Source organism: Dicentrarchus labrax, unplaced genomic scaffold, assembly GCF_905237075.1.
Source record: "Dicentrarchus labrax unplaced genomic scaffold, dlabrax2021, whole genome shotgun sequence".
NCBI classification, from domain to species: domain Eukaryota; kingdom Metazoa; phylum Chordata; class Actinopteri; family Moronidae; genus Dicentrarchus; species Dicentrarchus labrax.
In genome coordinates, this window is record NW_026136701.1 from 7,510,678 (window position 1) to 7,529,325 (window position 18,648).

Consider the following 18,648-nt stretch of genomic DNA (forward strand, 5'->3'; position numbering starts at 1 on the left):
TGTATGCTTCTACTCTACTGGATTTGAAAGGGGAAATACTGTACTTTTTTCACCACTACATTTATTCTTCAGCTGTTGTTCCTCGTTAAGCTTGAATGGTACTTCAATCATCCTAATGACCCTTAAAGTGATCTTGTACCAAAGCGTGGGAGTGAACAATTCTGTGAATGTATTCAATATAAAACTTTGTGCAGAATTTAGTAGGGTATTATTTTAAGGATGCATTGTGTTCAAGGAAGGCACCAGCAGTATTGGAAGAAACAGAGAGATACTCCATTACAAGTCTGGCTTTCGTACTTTTACTACTTTTAAGTTTTTACAGATAATCATTATGATGATTATGATTACTGATGTATTAAGGTGTAAGCAGCATTTTAATGTAATAACTTAATTTATTGACAAAGGCTACTTTAAATTATAGTAAAGCATTGTATTTTATAAGATGCTCATTGTGTGTGTTAAATTTTAAATTTTAAATATATCTGTAAAAAGGAATAGTAGAGTAAAAAGTGATATTTACATCTCCAAGTACCTCAAAATTGTGATTAACGACAATAGTTGAGTAAATCATTCATAAGCCCATTATTAGAAACAGTCCAACAACAAGTTAATGATTATTTGACTGAGGCAGTTGTTGTAGCCTATCTTCCCAGCTCCACCAGCACCCATCTACATCCTGCTAAACTAATGAGCGGCAGTGACGTCATCGCTGCAGCACCGGACAGGGCTGCGTCCCTGCTGGAACAGCCGATCCGACCTGACACGCATCACACATCAGACCGGCACAACACAGCACATCATCAACACAGACAGCTTTCATTGCTCACTTTCTGACCACAAACAGCGCTCCGGACTGTCATGGGCAACGTACAGGTAAGAAAAGTGGATTTTCTACAACTTCTGCAGCTAAAACAACATCAGCTCTTGTTAACCAGTGCATCAAATCTGCATGACTGCAATGGGTGGGTTCACTAATCAGACACTGTTACAGTGCTGGAAGTTCGGGTTTGCAGTGAAACAGTAGGATAAACGTGAAAAATGGATGGATGAAAAGCAAAAGTCATAAAATAACAGGGCTACAGTATCACTAAAGTATCACTGAGTAAGCTACTTCATAATACAGACATACTATTATAGGCTTATTTTTTATTTTTATAAGACTTTGTGCGCAAACTGTGAACAGTCAGAGTGCAGAACTTGCGCAGTTAACTCAGGCAAAGGGAGTGTGCCCTGCCTGGCCGAGGAGGCAGCAGCAGCAGCAGCAGCAGCCAGGAGGAATGTCTCAGAAACGCCGATCAATAAGGCCGCATTGTATTCAGCGGAGGGTGGGCGAGGAGGAGAGGAGACTGCATACTGCTGCTGAACACTGCTGCTGCTGCTGCTGCTGCCCCATGACTCAGCAAACACACACAGGCTGCACCCTTTTCCTGCGGGACAAACTGCCCTGAATTTGCTGTGATGAATCCTTTCCAGAACTTCCCTCTTTAATCTGTTTGACTGGAGAGAATCATAATTGTAGCTTTACACTAGTAAATCTTTTAAAATATTAGCTTTGTTCTGCTTTACTTTGTAAGACTTTGCAGGCTCCTTTGAATGTACACTATATCTGCAATAATACACTTAAAGTATATTTTAAATGGGTTATTTTATAGTTTTTATGTGTTTGCTAAGATTTTATGAATGATGTATATATTTACGTTTTCTTCTCCAGCCTACCATAGTCCCATATGAGGACTTTGATGTCACAGCTGATATCAAGGCTATCAGAAAAGCATGTAAAGGTTTAGGTAAGTGTACAGTACATGAGGTTTGGCTTGTTCCTCTATAAGTAACTGTGTATCATTCCTTCCTCTCATTTAATCCTCTAATGAAACCTCTTTGTCTTTTTGCATGTGATGAAGGCATCCGTTATCATCTGATTAGAGTGAAAGGCGACTATCAGTGCAGTCACAATATCTTCCTTAAATCAGAACCAACAACAATCAACAACAATGTAATCAGTAATCAGTTCTCCCTCTCTCCCCCTTTCCTGTCTGTCTCGTGCTGTCCTGTCGATTAAAGGCCAAGAGTCCACTACAAAACATATTAAAAGTGTATTATGCATCGAGATGAAAGGCTACTTTAACAGTGACAGGCTTCAATGCACAATATAAATTAATAAATTAATGTATTTATAATGTATTGTGAATATAACATTTAAAAACAGCCATTTTCCCACCTTGTTACCAGTAAAATGTCAGCCTGGCAGCCATTTTAATAAAAGGCCTGTCCACAGTGAGTGACAAGACTTCTAGACTGCGTTCAGTCTTTAAAATGTCTTTTAGTTGTCCAGTAAATTGCTATGATGGTTAAGCACTTTTACTGTATTTGAAGGATTCGGAAGTTAACCCTTTATGCGTATATTGCTCTCCAGGGACAGACGAAGAGGCCATTATTCAAATCCTGGCCAATCGTTCTGCCGCTCAGCGGGTGGAAATCAAACAGGCCTACTTTGAGAAGTACGACGATGTAAGTACCTGTCTGTCTCCCTCTTTCTCTTACACACACACACTTTCACACATGACAACCATGCACCTTGTTAATTCTTTCTTTGTTCAGGAGTTGGAGGAGGTCTTGAAGAAGGAGCTGACAGGTAGTTTTGAGAAGGCCACCATGGCCATGTTGGACCCTCCTCATGTTTACTTCGCCAAGGAGCTGAGGAAGGCCATGAAGGGGGCGGGCACAGATGAAGCGGTGCTGGTAGAGATCCTGTGCACAGCCACGAATGAGGTGTGTCAATATGTAATACTATTGTTGTGCAACATGTTTCTATTTTCACCCTTTCCTTAACTTAAGGTTAACTGTTTTAAACTTATTGGCATTATGAGTTACATGCTTTATTTATTGTAGAGTCTGTTCTCACTGCCAGTTGATTTTCTATTTAAAGAACAAACTGATTATGATATTAGCTCCATTTTGTGTACCACTGTTCAGTAAGGCATACTTAAAGAGGTACTGCATCCTAAAACAAGTTTTTTTAGCTGTAAACTAAATTATATATTGATGAAACACATCAATGATGGTGTAAAAACTGACATTATTACCACATTTATGAAAATCTGCATTTTGTGGGTTAAAAATGTCTTAACACACCCTCTACTGTTTGAAATCACCCAGGATCTCGTAAGCCCAATGCTGAGATAGAGTCGACCGTTTGGTGCGACTCTACGTCAGATCATTTCTCTATAAAAACTGTGTTAGCGCCCTCTAATCAGAGGAGGGCAGCCCACCTCCTCCAGCCTCCACTTTGAGTGGGAGTCTGTGAAACGGCTGCGCTCAATTTTAAATGTATGCTGATCGATGACACATCATTCACAGGAGTGAATAACAGGAGGAGTAACTTGTGCTTTAGACGACTGTAGAAACACCACCTGACCAGAATGTTTATCTTGATCCTTGCACTGACAGCCCCCCTAGCAGACACAGAGTTATCCTTTCTGAACTGTTCGCTCAGCTACAACACAGGTACCCCACAGAAACAACCGTCAAAGTGTTTCAAATGACTGTAAAAGCTTCAGAGCAACTGCTCAACAGCTCGCTGTTTCTGCTACGCTGCTGTGGTCAGTCTGTCAATCACTGTGGCCTGTGTCAAGGCCACGCCCCCTAAAGTCCTTTGCCGGTCTCAGATGTATTTTTTAAAAGTTGCTGAGAGGGAGGGAGCTAGCAGAACTTTAATAAGGGGCAATAAGTTAATAAGTTCTAACTAATGGCTTTATTCTTGTTAATTACTCATTTATTAATGTAACAAGTGGTGCAGCGGTATACCGATACCATGGTAGTGTACAGTGGGATTGTCAGCTGCCAGTTAAAATATGAGAGCATTGAGAATGAATCAAAACAGTAAAGTTGTGAGCTGTTAAACCAAAATATTAAGGTGAAAAATGCTCCATAAAGCTGACTAAATGTCATCTTTCTTTTACTTCTAACAGGACATCTTGAGCTACAAGGAAGCTTATGCCCAGGGTGAGTTTTCTTCCATGCTGAGTCATGCATTCACAGATACCAATTTGATGTTCATTTCATCCTGGAAAGTGTGGTCCTTTAACCAGCACATTAACAGAGAAGTACTACGTTTTGCATTTGTCTTAATGTTGTGGGTGTTTCACTCTTAGAAGTGAATCACTGTGTAATGAGCCATACTTTCACTGGCCACAAACACAGTCTGATATCATCCTCCTCTGGGTCACATTTTACTTATTACACTTCATTTATTATTTTGTAGCACTGTACTGGAAGGAACACAGATATTGTACATCTGTTGATGTTGTGAACAGTTTGGTAAGACACTACTTAAGTGTTGAGTATTTCTGGCTCTTACCTTACAGTGAATGAGCGTGACTTAGAGGCAGACATTGAGGATGACACCAGTGGAGATGTGAGGAACCTGCTGATGGCACTGCTGCAGGTACACACTCATTCTGGCTTAATTTAACTGTGAAAGATACTTTTAGCATTGGTAGTTTACGAGGGGATAACCAAAGCTCAAGCACAATCAGATATTTAGGTAGAAGTCTTGAATCTGGATGGAAGCCACAAAGAGCAGGAGAATAGTACTTGTCTTTCTTTGATAATGGCTGGCAGAATTGTTCTCCATGCTGTGATTCGCCCACTGAGACATTGGTCACACATCACATCATTGTCTGGCAAGCTTCGGCCTCTATGCAGTTTCCAGTCTTTTTCAGTGCTCCCACCCTTTTTGGCATCCCCTCTCTGTTCCTTCCCCCAGAAAGAAAAGACAAACAACACCGTGACTCATGTTCTACAGTGACCAAAGGGCTGCAGTGGCCTTCAAATGTTTCCCATTAATGTGTGGCAGATGATTGTTATCCCATTAAATGCCTGAGATTATTTTCGTAATCCATCTTTTTGACCTTTCCTCCACTCACTAGATCTTTTCCCTCACTCTCTCTACATGCATCACCTCCCTTATCCATCCTCTTAAACCTCTCCTCGGCTTTTCACCCCTCTATATCTCTCTCCTGCATCCCTCTCTTCTCATATATCCCTCTTTTTCCGCAGGCCAGCAGAGACGAGGGCTATGATGTGGATGAAGATTTAGCCGAACAGGATGCTACATCTTTGTTTGAGGTACATTCTCTGTGCTGCATAGTTCCTTCGAATTAGAGGCCTTATTCATAGTTTGCCCTTTAAATAACGCCAATGTTTGTGAGGTAATGTGAGCCTAGATTTAGATAGATGATGGCAAATCTCATAAGTACAGTTTTTCTTTATCAAATCAAAGCACTGTTGTTTTTATTACAGCACAGGATCTGTGGGATCTTTGTGGAAATTCACAGCTTAGGTGCGAAGCTTCATATTTGAAGTTTTACAGTAATACTATACAAATATAGGTTTTATTGTTAAACTCCTCAAATAAGAATGACCCTGAGTCACTCAACGATGGCAGATGTCCAACACTTTGGTCCAGAAATAGCTCTACAACTGTTGGATGGATTGCTGTGACATTCATGGTCCTCAGAGGATGAATCCTACTGACTTTGCCGACCTACTGATTTTTCATCTAGCGCCATAATATGGCTACCTTTTTTATATTTTGGTGAAATTTCTTTGCAACTATTGGATAGGTTGCTGAGAAATTTTATTCAGACATCCACGTCCCCCTCAGCATGATTTGTAATCACTTTGATGATCACTTTTCTTTTCACTTTTTTTTTTCACTTGCCATTATCAGGTAAAAATTATTTTCGTCCAGTACTTTGCTTTGTGAACAAATACCAACTAAACTAATGGCATCATCAAGCTTTGCACTTTGTTGTTACTGTCAACTAGCTCATGTTAGCATGCTGACTTGCTAATACATTGACCATGTGGAAGGTTATACTTGCTTAACAACAGCACATTTTAATTGTACAAATGTTAGCGGGTTGACATTCAAAGCTCAAAGCACCGCTGTGTCTAGGTACAGCTTCACAGAGCCGCTAGCAGGGCTGCAGACTAGTCTTGCTTAACATCATAATGAGATTTCAGAGCCATTTTTATATGCCTCTTTATATGATGAAGAATGATAATACCCTTTTTAAGTTAATTATGGTTTATTACAAGAGTTTATACTACTAGCAATACATCAATAACATCAATGTCAGCAATTAACTTGACTACAATCGTATTATTGCTAACAGGAATGATGATAGAAAGTATGAAAATAATAATTTTTGTCCCTCTCAGGAGGTGCATAGGAATTAAACAAGAGACATCTGCTACATCTAAGACAAATACAAATGTTAGTTCCTCTTTTTGTGCCTGCCAGGCAGGAGAAGGCAGATTTGGCACGGATGAGTCGACCTTCACCTTCATCCTGACGCACAGGAACTACCTGCAGCTTCAGGCCACCTTTAAGGTCTATGAGTCGGTAAGGACTGCACTCACTTCCTGTGAAAAAAAAGATCTCTCCTCATTGTTGATATCATAGGTTCTCATGTTTAACTTATTGTCTTGCAGCTTTCAGGAACAGACATTTTGGACACCATTGACTCTGAGGCAACAGGAACTCTGAAGGACTGCTACATTACTCTGGGTAGGTTACAACAGGATTGTTCACAAGCTGTGACATATCAAATCGAGTATAAGTTCTTGTAATAACACTGCCTTTGTGTGTGTGTTTAATAGTCAGGTGTGCCAAGAACCCGCAGCTGTATTTTGCTCGTCGTCTTAATGCTGCCATGAAGGGAATAGGCACCGATGAAGACACACTTATTCGCATCATCGTAGGCCGCTCTGAGGCAAGTCTGTGTGTGTAAAGGCATGACCAAACATCTAATCATACTGAGTGTTAATGAAGATTCCAGATCACCCAAACCCAATGTTGGTCTTAAATGTGGTCTAAAAGTAATTAATGTAAGCATCCACTTCAAAGACAAAAACAAGCAATGAAAAGAGATTTTGTGTTGACTGTTTTGTTGTTAACCCACAGATCGACCTGGAGACAGTGAAGGACATGTACCTGGAGAAATACGATGTTACCCTGAAGGATGCTCTGGATTCAGAATGTGGTGGAGACTTCAAACGCCTTCTCATTGAGATCCTGCATTGAAACATCTCACCTTCTTCCTACACGCCTCATTTAACCAATGTGACACAGTCTGTCCTCTGTACCCATTCCCCCCTTTCTCCTTCTTCTTCCTCCTCTTTGTACTCCTTTTTACCAGTTTCACTCATTCACTTTATGGAAGTCTTTCTATCTGTCTTTTTCATCTCTCACATCCTAGAGACAGTCAGTTCTCTTTGCAGCATGGACCAAAAACCAACTCATTATTATATTATACAGTGTTTTACACAAGGTAAACGTACATTCATAGCCTTTTAATACACAGTTTTGCCAAGAACATTACACTAAGTGGAAAAATCTCACTTCTTTAGCCTAATATACAACAGAGGTGCATTGAATATGTGTTATACTTTTATTTATCCAACATAATGGCAGCATTGTGGCACTTTTATGCACAATCAGCAGCTCTACAGTCTTTTTGCATTTCAGCTCTAGTTCCATTTAAAACATATCCCAAAGCTGTAAACATTAAGAGGTTGCTGCTGCTCCACATAAACTATATAGCCTCTTTTATTTGTCATGTTCTTCATTTCATGTCAGCATCATCCATTAACTACACTACTATTTGCCTCAAAGATGCCTTTCATAAGATGGTAGCGATGCAATTTTCTTTTTGCTGAACACTCAACACTTAAGTGCCGAATTCTCACGTTTGATCTCTGATATCTGAATGCACTAGAGAATTAATTATACATGACTACTGTGTTATGACCCTGATATCAAAAGCCTTAACTATTTAAAGTACACACTATTGGGTTTTTGTAGTCACATCCCTAAATGCTATATGGGATTTTTTAACTCAGATGGTTTGTAGTCTTGTTTTTAATCACAACTCACAGTTACACACTTTATTAGACAGTTGCTTGTGTTCCTGTTGTCAGGCAATAGATTTACTAATACCCAATAAGTTATAGTTGGAGTTATAGTCCTACATTGTGTAAAACTTTGAGATCACTGTGCATTTAAGATCATTGGATGATCATAAAAAAATTTGAAAAAGACATACATTCTGCTCTGTAACCTCTGAAATACAATCACTGATAATAGACTGTCTGCATCCATGTATGTAATTGTATCCTAACTAATTGTATTTAAAACCAAGATTACAGTACTATAAATTAATATAGGGTGTATTGTCATATAGCAAATTAATACACTAAATTATATGAAGTAGTGATTGGTAATCTGTTGTAATGGCATACAAATGTGGTGTGATTCGTGATAATAAATTTTAACTCCACCAAAACAATTCATGTTTTATTATTTTTTATCTCCTGTAGAGGGCAGTATTGCACCACTGGGAATATTGTAGGTGATGCATTTCAGGCAGAAATGAAATGAGAGTTGGTCAATCAAGTATATAATAAATAAATTCTAACATGTATAACATATTATGTACTTTAACATTCTGTATAACGAACATTGTGATATTACTTATAAACAAGCTTTAGCTCTGAAGTTAATTATAAAGATTTAGTTATTTACCATTTCATGTAATATTTCTGTTGGTGGCCTATGATCCAAAGCTGTACAAAAGTTCTTTTTTTTATAGCAAATACCCCAAAATATTTTGACCTACTACAAAGCACAGAAACTGTGGGACGCCTCTGGGTGAGATAGAGGAGAAGAAAAGTTCAAAACAAGTGAGAACTGCTTCCAGATGCACTGACACAGGAGCAGCCGATTTCTCACTTTCTTTCCCACTGTTAGTTTCTTTCCCACAGCTTTCGTCTGTCTCTCTCTGTTGCCTTGATGTTATGGTTGTTTCAGTATCAAGGGTAAAGTTTGGAGTACACCTGTTTTCTGCACATTCTTGCTACCTGTACTGTACATCTGCAGTCTGTGCACCATATGTAGCCCAGTAGCCCCACCATCTACCTGATACTACACTGAAACTCCAGCAACCTGTCTATCTCTCTGGCTGAGAAGGCTGTGTGCACCACACATCTGTGAATGTGAGATGAAGTTTGGGAGTTTAGATTCCATTGGTATGGACACATGATGTGTGAGAGTCCCTTTTGAGAAATATTTGTCTCAGTATGTTGTAGTTTTTGGAAGGAAATCATCCTATTAGAAGATCATACTGATTATTTTTTGATAAAAAAAGCAAATAAGGGACTGTTGGAAAATTATTGGTGTGGGGAAAAGGTTGAACTTCATGTTTCTTTTTTTTTTTAAAAGCAAGACATTTCAAATAGTTATTAATATCTGGACCTGCCCCTTCACCCCCTACTATCTAAAAATAACATAACTATTAGTGCAACTCAATTTTTCCCACCACTGAATTTGTTTACTTTTTTATTTTGGAGGCTAAACCAAATTCTAAATGCCATATAATAAGGTAGGTAGGGGTCAGGCAGGACCGAAACAGTAACATCTTTTTTTCCAAGATACATACAACCAAATGCATGCACTGCCTAATCACACACTACTCAACACGCATATGCTTGTCTTTCTCTCCATCTGTACTCTATTATCCAGAGTGCTAATGTGTTAGGGCAACTAGTCCTGCCAGATGGAGCGCCACCCTCTATACTGCGGGGCTCTGACCTTTTTCCCTAAACGTTTATCATCCTCAGACCTATAACTCACCCAGCCTGCATCCGTCAGCCCGGAGGTGGTTTCAATTTGTCTCATGATATGCTTTCCCTCTGTTCTGTTTGTCAACTCAGGTCTGGCTATTGTCTTTGGTCTTCTGTCTAGTTTCTGAAAAAGGTTGTGCACACGATTTAGCCATAGTTCATAAACTGCACTGCCAAAGCTTTATTCATAGTCTGGTCAAGTAACCTTGAACTAGAGATAATTAGGTGTCTGCAGTGGGATATGGTTGAGTCGGCACTCTTTTGATCGCCAAGACTTCATACCAGCACCTTCAAGACACAAACCTGCATATTAATGGCAGTAATCCCCTAAAAGTCATGATTTATGGAATAATGTATAGCACACACTAACCTGAAGGTCACGACTTCAAAGGCTGAAATAATAACATCAACTGGTCTACTGGTTTTCATAGAACATATGCCCAGTGTCGTAATATGCTTTTTGATCTTGTGCCAAAGCAGAGCAGCTCTCTGAGAATGAGAAGGGTTGTCGGTAGACGTGCGTAGGAAGGCCATTAGGAGGTTAACTACCCAGCTAATATAATTTCAACTGTTTAAATTCATGATAAAGGACCTCTGTTCTTTGATGTGTAATAGGAAACACCTGGCAGCTTCTGCCAAGAGCAAACATGTTCAGTTCAGTCTCTTACTGCAGCACATAGGGAAAAGCTCAGTATAGGATTAGTACATGAAAGATTATCGGTCTCTAATACAGGAGATTAGGAATGAAACATGCTCTGCACAAAAAACAAGTGCATGCCTGCCATTACAAAAACACTTTGATAATCTGTTACCCATTACGTGATATTGTTGTGACTGTAATCCTGATGTACCTGAAAATAAATAGAAAAATATGAAGGTTTACTAAATATTATTGTAATTGTGGACAGGCTGTGGATACTTACTACCTACAACTACAAAAGCCCAACTGGGCAGCAAAATGTAATAGCAGTAACAGTAGCACAAGTAGAAAAGACTCATAAAGGCAGTCAACTAACTCAGGAATGTCAGCTACACAGCAATATGTAATAAATATAATATATGAGCTAACATTAGCCACCGTACATTTAGCTACTACACCAGGTTAGGCTGACGGTACCGTGTTTAAAATGAGCTAGGGTATGTTTTATGCTTAAGAATTCAAGTTTTATTTATTTGACAGAAAAAATTTATTTCTCCATTCAAAAGTTAGTCACACCAAGAGTCCTCACACATAGGCAGCAGCAAAACAATAATCCAGCAAAACTATTTTATTTTTTATTGTAATTAATGTAAAACATCAAATATACTCTTTATTACGATTTGCATAACTATATCTTAAGGTGTTGATATTTGAAATAGCATGCTGTCTCTCCAGGACAGCGTAATGTCAATAGGGCCTAAACAACAACAATATGGTCATTAAACAAGGCATGCATTAGATATTCACATTAGAAAATGGCAGCTAACAGGAAACACATGCTCTTAAAAAACACACTCCTGAATGAAACCAGCACCAGTGAACTTCTTCTTGTGACAGCAGAAAAGGCTGTATTCACAGTGGGAATCATTTGAAGGTCCTTTGGCGTCAAACAGAGTAACTGAATTACATAAATAAAAGACAGACAAAGTACAGCACATGGAATTTCTGAACATAAAAAAGCAGAAAACTCGACAGTATTAGAAGGTGAATACAGTTGTTTAGACCCATCATTTGTACTTCTGCGAAAATCATTACACAGTACTAATACTTGCATTATATAAATACAGTTGTTGATGCATAAAGCTACATTTATTTTATTAAAGTCCATATTTGAGCGTTTAGCTGTAGGCTACTCACTATAAAATCAAGCAGCTTAAGTGAAAAGTTCAATGTTTTGGAACTTTGCTCATTCAGAGTTAGAATAAATGAGAAGATCAATGCCACTGTCATATATGTCTGTTAAATATGAAACTACAGCCAGGAGAGACGATTAGCTTAGCTTAGCACAAAGGCAGGGGGCAAGGGGAAGCAGCTAGCCTGGCATAAAACCACACCTTGTTGCTTTTAATGTTTTTTAAACCAAACGCAAAGTTAATGTTCGCCTGACGTTTCTCGCGTGAATTTGGCAGCTGGAGTATTTTGGGGATTTTTTTGCAACTTGAAAATATTCCCCATAACAGCTAATGGGAGCACTAACTGGGGACCATTTAGTCCTATTGTTATCACTCTTCTCCAAGCCCTCTCCTTTTTTGTTTTGTCTCTCTACAGTAAAGACATTAAATCGTAGAGCTTCGGGTGCCCACAGACAATGGGCGACAATAAGTAGAGGGCTATGCACGTACTCATAGGACTTGAGTTACATCCAGGAAGTACTATTTTGTGAGCTTTACAGGTGCTAACAGGTGTATTTTATCACATTTGGACAAAGCTAGGCTAGCCTTTTCCTGTTGTTTCCAGTCTTTATGCTAAGATAAGCATATTTAACAGGCAGATATGAGAATGATATCAATCTCCTCATCTAACTCAAGGCAAGAAAACAAATGTCAGACACAACAGTCCTTTAAAGTCAAATCAATGAAACTAGTCCATCATATAAGTGGTCTACTGAACTGGAAACCATATAAAAAACAACATCATAAAGCTTTGTCTTTTATATGTTATGCTGCCACCCAGAGGATTGACACTCCACTTCCTGTTTGGTGGCTAATCTGGTTGACCCGTCCACGTACACAGTCCAACGTGAAGAACACCGCTGTGCTGTTATGAACATGGAAGGACGCCCGCAGGCTCACACTGGCCCAATGACTACCTTCAGGCATCTGACCACCCACCTGCTGGGCCAGAGGGACGGGTCGCACTCCTTCTGCCTCCCGACCTCCTCCTGACCCTTCTGGATCACTTCGCCTTAGAAGAGTCACCTTGACCAGATTGCAGGAGTGAATAAGTTTGAGATCAAGAGCCACACTGGCTGTGCCACTCTCCCTGAAGACAAAATCTCGTCTCTGATCTGTGGATGCCTTCCCTAGCAGTCCCATCTGGGACACCTGAGCGCTGGTCTGGCGGAAGAACAGTGGCTTGTTTCGAACTGCTCCTGAGGGAAGGCCAGTGTGGGCCACGGTGGCAGACAGAGAGGAAGAGATAGCAGCAGGAACCCAGACCAAGCTGAGGGTACTGATTCCTGTCTCGTCACCAAAGAAACGTACGTTGCACTGAGCAGGAGAGAGAATCTCAAAGCCCAGTGTGTCCCCAGGGCCAACTTTAGCCGCTCCAGACAGGGAAATGGATGTGTCTCGATAGTGGACCCCTGGTTTAAAGGAACGGCACAGCTCCATACCGGTTCCATTATGGTTGAGGTAAACCAACAGCTGGAAGCCCTCGCTTACACACGCCTGGCCCATGGAGTACAACGCCTGCTGAAACACAAAACGGATGGTGCCACTTTCTGCAAAACGGATCCCACGACCATCATGAGTCAGCCCCACTACGTAAGGATCAGAGGTGGAGGTGGTGCGGAAGACCGGGCGATAGTTTGTATGGTAGTGTGCAGATACCATGGCCTGTGCTGTCATGGCAACAGCCCCGGTGTCATGAGAGAGCCAGAAGAAACTGAGTGGAGCTGCTGAAGGGTTGTACAGCTGCAGACCTTCACTGCTTTGGTTACAGTGGTGGTTGGCACTCCGGACGAAGATGGAGATCAGGTGACCTGGGGCAACCTCTGCTACCCCGCTGATGCTCACGCTCTGTAGCGACCTTCCCTCCTGCTGCTCAACCCTAACCCCACTGAGGTCACGACCTTCAGAGCCGTCTGTGGTGTTCATACGCAGACACACCTGGATGAAACTACGACAGCCGTGGCTCACAGAGAGATTCTCATCCAGCCAGACCAGACCGTGCTGCCTGAGCACCAGGCGTCCATCCTCAACAGACACCAGACCTGCATCGCCTCTTCCCTGGATGTGAAGCTGCACACTAGGAAAGGCATGAGCAAGGATGTGGCCTTTTGAGCCAGGTAGGCTCACATCTCCAGCCCAAGAAAGAGAGAGGGCGCTGTCACCAGCAGCAGGGCCAGAGCAGATGGTGTCTGTGGTGAAGGTACAAGGTGAAGCCACGGGCTCTCCATCACACTCATTACAGGCCTGACACTCATCCATGTCCGAGTTGTAGAAGTAGCCATGGCTGCACATTCCTGAGTTCGCATCTCGCTCTGTCATGCCCTGACACCTGAATCCACCTGATGAGATAAAAGAGCTGAGTTAGTTCAAAACTTATTTTAAATGGAAGAGAGGGAAAGGGAATGTTGAAAGATTTGTTATTGTACAGTTTTAGATAAATTAGAGTTGTAATCAAATGCAGACAATATTGACAAAGGATCTCTGTTACCTGGAGTATTGAGACACTTCTGTTGATCTCCACACAGATCAGCTATTTCAAGGCATTCATCTCTGTCCTGTAATGATGAATAAATTAACACTTTGAATACATTTTAAACCAGCTATAATTAACACTTGGCTTTGTGTAAAGTATGGCTACTTTGTATGAGAAAAAGATCGCTCATTGTGGGGAACCCACCGAAAGTCTCTGTAGTTTCAGTCAGCTCTACAGAGCTTTGTAGCATCTTTCAGTTCATTATTTTGGTTTTCTGGCCTGCAACTTTTCTGTTTTGGTTCACGTCTCACTGCTCTCATAGCAGAGTATTCGGCAGTGGCAGCCAGCTGTTTTCATTGAAAAAGCTCAGATAAACCCACTGTACTCTACCTACCCAAAACCAAGTGGCACAGTTACAGAAGCAACCAGCTACCAAAACCAAAGTTTTGTCAAAGTTCAACTGTCATACTGTAAAAAGACAGTAGTGCTGACCTGGCAGATTCTGTCTGCGTGGACTGAACACTGGGCGACCAGGAAGAAGCCGGCAGGACAGATGGTACATTTCTCACAGCGAGGATGACCGCTGCTGAAGCCACAGTACTCGTCAGGACCACAGCTTCCACAGGCCAACAGGGAGCGACCAACCTGATGGCATCAAACACGTCAGTGTGATGATCAGAAATTACCTGAACTTCAGTCAGGTCCCAACATCATATAGAGGACAGGGTAGAGTAGCTAAGCAGGTGTCTTATTTACTTGACCAGTCCATTTAATATATGCCAGTTGAGAGAACTGAGTAGAACTTCTATCATTCTGCCTTTACTTAAAAACTAGTTGGTTCTCTGAACATGGAAACATAATACTGACTGTCAGGTTGTTGTTTTTACATTTTGAACACACTTGTACACCCCTGATTCTTGTTTCAACTTGCAGCTCACCTCCATCACGCTGGCCTCCATGTCCACCTTGTGCAGAGAGAGAGCCTGCTGTGCTTGGTGGGTTCTAACCTGCCCACTCAAGGTTTCCATGTGACTGTCTAGCCCCCCCTGGAGGTTCTGGAAAGACGTTTGTTTGACGCTGTCCATCAGTACATTGTACTGGGCTTTAACCTGAAAGCAGAAAAGGTACAAGCATGTTTTGTGTGATAATACAAATAATCATCATGACTTATGATATAAATACACAAATTAAATTACAAAAAGATTATTCTGTGCAGCTACTGGTTATTCAGCTAGTGCTTAACTGTACTCATTTCAGCTTATACACAACATTTTCTTCCTCTGATCCCCATATGGAACAAATCTTCCACAGGGGTCAGAGGTCAGCATTATCAAAATAAAACTTCTGCAGGTCAGGTGTTTTCCATCCACCTCATCTAAATAAATGTTTAATGTGTCTCTAATCATGGACCATTAACAAAACCATGAACTAATAACAATTTATCAATCACCATGAGTAATCACAGCCATCTTACCTGTTCCATCTGTTCATACATCCTCCTCTGTTGCTCCAGTATTTCTCTCTGCTGGTTGACCATCGTCCCCTGCTGCTCACTGAGGAGCCTCTGCAGCTCCCTGACCTCATCCTGCTGGCCCCTGAGGGCTTCAACGAGCTTCTCTTGGCTCTTAGACAGCTGCAGCTGCAGCACAAGAGCGTCCTCTGAAGGAACCTCATTAGTCCCTGTGGCAAAGAAAGACAACTATTATATAACAATTTAAGTGCTTATCATTTCACCACTGAGACGGCTGCAGTTTAAATTCGATTAGACTGATACTGACCTGGTTTCATGTCACATGTCAACTGTATCCACGCACCACGTTCAGACCCAAAGTCTGGAAGCTCATCCAGAAATTGGGCCGCCCTGTCTGTCACATGAACAGGTGAGGAGTTTCCTCTCCCGTCGTCCCCTCCATGCGTACCGCATCCGTCTCCGACGCAAGGCTTGGGCTTCTGGCGCATCCGGAGGGGAAGTTTACATCCAATCCCTTTGCACTCCCGTGTTACACTGTCATCACTCGTCGGGTGATGTGAGACAGTGGTCGGACAGGTCCCACCGGCGCAGCCAGGATGGAACACCTCCGCCGTGATGGTTCTCGGGTTCGTCCTTCTGGTGCCATCCGTGCCCGCGTGTTGCGCAAAGCCTCCCTGGTGAGGTTGGATGACGGTGTACGGTGCTAACGGCGCGCTTTGGGCTTGGTGATGACTAAAATGAGCATCCTGTTGGTAACTCGGGTAGACTTGTCCTTGTCTGGATTGTGCAGCGTGTTGAAACTGCCGTGGGGACGCTACTGCCTCCGTGCGCCCTTGGCAGTGCGCTCCGACGCACTGTCTCCTCCAGTCCTGTCCAGTGAAGCAGCGCGTCCCCCGGCAGGTCTCAGATACGCACTCTGCGCCGCTCAGTATAGATGTTACACATAGCAAAACTATGGTAGGGATACGTGCCATGTTGCAATGCTGAAAGGTAAAAATGTTAACGTGCCACTGTAGAATGGTCCTTTTTACGCATCAATCCTTCAGCCCAGTAGATCCTGTTTGACCATCTCTTAACAAACAATCCCTCAAATCAGTAAGTGTCCATAGATGTAACTGGCAAGTGACTGCACAAACATTCAGCTTGTCTCCATTGCGCACACCGCGGTTTCTGCCCCCTTTGCCCCTTCTGGAGATAGCTACGTCTAGCCCACATGTGGCGCTCACTGCTCTTAATTGGCAACAGGCTTTGCTCCTAGTCTTAAATTAACCCGTAGCTTTCCCGGACATACCACTGTGCCGAGTCACTCCATTCCTATTGAAGCTGTGCATGTGGTAGATATTTGGAGAATTCTAATGTTATTTTTATTCACACACTCCAGTGGGTCATTTCTAAGCAGTTTACACAGTTACCAGAACTTCATGCCAGGCTCCAAATGGTCCAGTGGAGTTTCAGTTTATAGAGTTTTTCACATGTAACTATATTATTCAAAGGGCAAATAGCTATTTCTTTCTAACTTCCTTTCCTTTTCTTTTGCCATTCATTTTGATGACAGGATCAGCCCTGTGGGTTTTTAACAAGCCCTGTCAGAATTAAAATCTCCGCTTTATATGGCATCAAAGCTTTGATCTCTTCTGTAGTACTGGATTAGGGTGCAGTGGTAGGACTTTTAAAACTCAGCTCTGTGATATAGTAAACTTGGAGCCAAACCTGTCTCTAAAATGTCTGCCTGTAAAATGTAAACTTTATTACACTTTATTACCACTCTCATTTCCCTTCCTTGACCTCACATGGCTTTGATTAAAAGCTTTAACCCACATTAGAAACACTTAAACGTTTCCCCATCTTATTTTCATGGAAAAATCTAACTCTCTCATTCACTCTCTCTCACACACACACACATACACTCACACACACGCACACACACCCTGAATATAAGCAAGGAAGTACATAAATCCTCCACCTTCTACGGTAGTTTGTTATGAATCATTCAGAAATGTTTATCACATGATGAATATATTAAGTTGATAATCTTCTAAAAGGACTGCTGAAGGGCTGAGACTGTATCGTGAACACACATGCATGCACAGCAGGTGATAGCAGGGTCGCACTTAGACATAGTTACTAATTTACTCGCTGAGGCTAAAGTGAGACGACACATGACAACTATGACTATAAGACAGAGAAGTTCAACTCTGTTCACACTATGGTACTTCACAGACTTTTAATATCTGCACTATTTATAGGGGCGATATTTCTTGCTCTGTTTGGCCACAACACTGTGCTATAAGGACATTGCCCGCCATTTTCATGTAAGTAGAATATTATGTCATTGTCATGTGAAAATTTGATTACCCTCTTGTCTAAGCAGACTTTACCCATACCCCCATTTTACCCTTATTCAAGTATAAATATTACATTTCTTGTGAATTTTCAAAGGGCTACTTGTTTGAAATCCTAATTTAATTGAGCTTTTCTTTATAGCTGAAAATATATTACTTTGATTTTAAACAATAAGTGGCACTAGAACACAAAGCCCAACATATACATATATCTAAACATTCAACACAACAACACAAACTGCAGCCTCCAAATGATCATAATGTTTAATAAACACCTCTCTACGTTTCAACAGATTCAAACATTACAGCCTTCATGAATGCAGGATTAATTGCAGGAACATTACTGTCTCTATTACACTGCTTTAGTTTTATAACAATACACACATATATTATATACCCAATAGAATTTAATAGATATAAAATTAAAATAAGCTACATTTAAAAGAGAATAAACAAGAGAATACAAAATAAATTGTGGTTACAATAAAATGCAAGATAGGAATAAATTGTTAAAAAGTAAAGAGAAAAGTTTTAAGCCTCAATTTAAAAGTTGGAGCAAGCCTCTGATAGTAAAAAATATCCCTCTCCTGACAGGTGCAACAAAACTAACAGAAGAGTAAGAAAGGTGACGTCAATCAATATTACATATATGTAGGTGTGAGTCGCTGATGGTGAGAAGTGAAGTCTGCTGTGGTCATAAGCTGCAAAGCACTGCAGACATGAGCATGGTTAGAAGAGTAAACCTCACTTTGCTTTACCAGAAATGGTAGTTAAGTTAAAAGTACTTCCTGATTATACAGGAA

At 41.1% G+C, this 18,648-nt stretch overlaps 2 protein-coding genes across 2 annotated transcripts; one reads left to right on the forward strand and one right to left on the reverse strand.

The window, feature by feature from the left end:
• Positions 1 to 705: 705 nt before the first annotated feature.
• Positions 706 to 8,354, forward strand: anxa13l (annexin A13, like). The gene is made up of 11 exons (XM_051405555.1): positions 706 to 873; positions 1,712 to 1,787; positions 2,414 to 2,508; positions 2,599 to 2,769; positions 3,969 to 4,002; positions 4,365 to 4,444; positions 5,059 to 5,127; positions 6,308 to 6,409; positions 6,499 to 6,574; positions 6,667 to 6,779; positions 6,971 to 8,354. The coding sequence occupies exons 1-11, from the start codon at positions 859 to 861 to the stop codon at positions 7,088 to 7,090; spliced, it is 951 nt and encodes a 316-aa protein (XP_051261515.1). The 5' UTR covers positions 706 to 858; the 3' UTR covers positions 7,091 to 8,354.
• Positions 8,355 to 10,940: 2,586 nt separating this feature from the next.
• On the reverse strand, positions 10,941 to 16,713 carry si:ch211-252f13.5 (uncharacterized). The gene is made up of 6 exons (XM_051410130.1): positions 15,811 to 16,713; positions 15,507 to 15,712; positions 14,971 to 15,141; positions 14,525 to 14,677; positions 14,048 to 14,114; positions 10,941 to 13,898 (listed from the first exon to the last, which is right to left on the reverse strand). Exons 1-6 carry the CDS (start codon positions 16,475 to 16,477, stop codon positions 12,325 to 12,327), a joined length of 2,838 nt encoding a protein of 945 aa, XP_051266090.1. The 5' UTR covers positions 16,478 to 16,713; the 3' UTR covers positions 10,941 to 12,324.
• Between the last annotated feature and the right edge of the window lie 1,935 nt (positions 16,714 to 18,648).

Excerpts from the sequence above, each read along its gene's own strand:
- anxa13l (XM_051405555.1), top strand. Across the intron at positions 6,410-6,498 it reads CCTTTAAGGTCTATGAGTCG|CTTTCAGGAACAGACATTTT; the intron begins GTAAGGACTGCA and ends ATTGTCTTGCAG. Across the intron at positions 6,780-6,970 it reads TCATCGTAGGCCGCTCTGAG|ATCGACCTGGAGACAGTGAA; the intron begins GCAAGTCTGTGT and ends GTTAACCCACAG.
- si:ch211-252f13.5 (XM_051410130.1), bottom strand. The coding sequence starts at position 16,477 with ATGGCACGTATCCCTACCATAGTTTTGCTATGTGTAACATCTATACTG. Across the intron at positions 15,713-15,810 it reads GACATGTGACATGAAACCAG|GGACTAATGAGGTTCCTTCA; the intron begins GTCAGTATCAGT and ends TCTTTGCCACAG. Across the intron at positions 15,142-15,506 it reads TGTATGAACAGATGGAACAG|GTTAAAGCCCAGTACAATGT; the intron begins GTAAGATGGCTG and ends TTCTGCTTTCAG.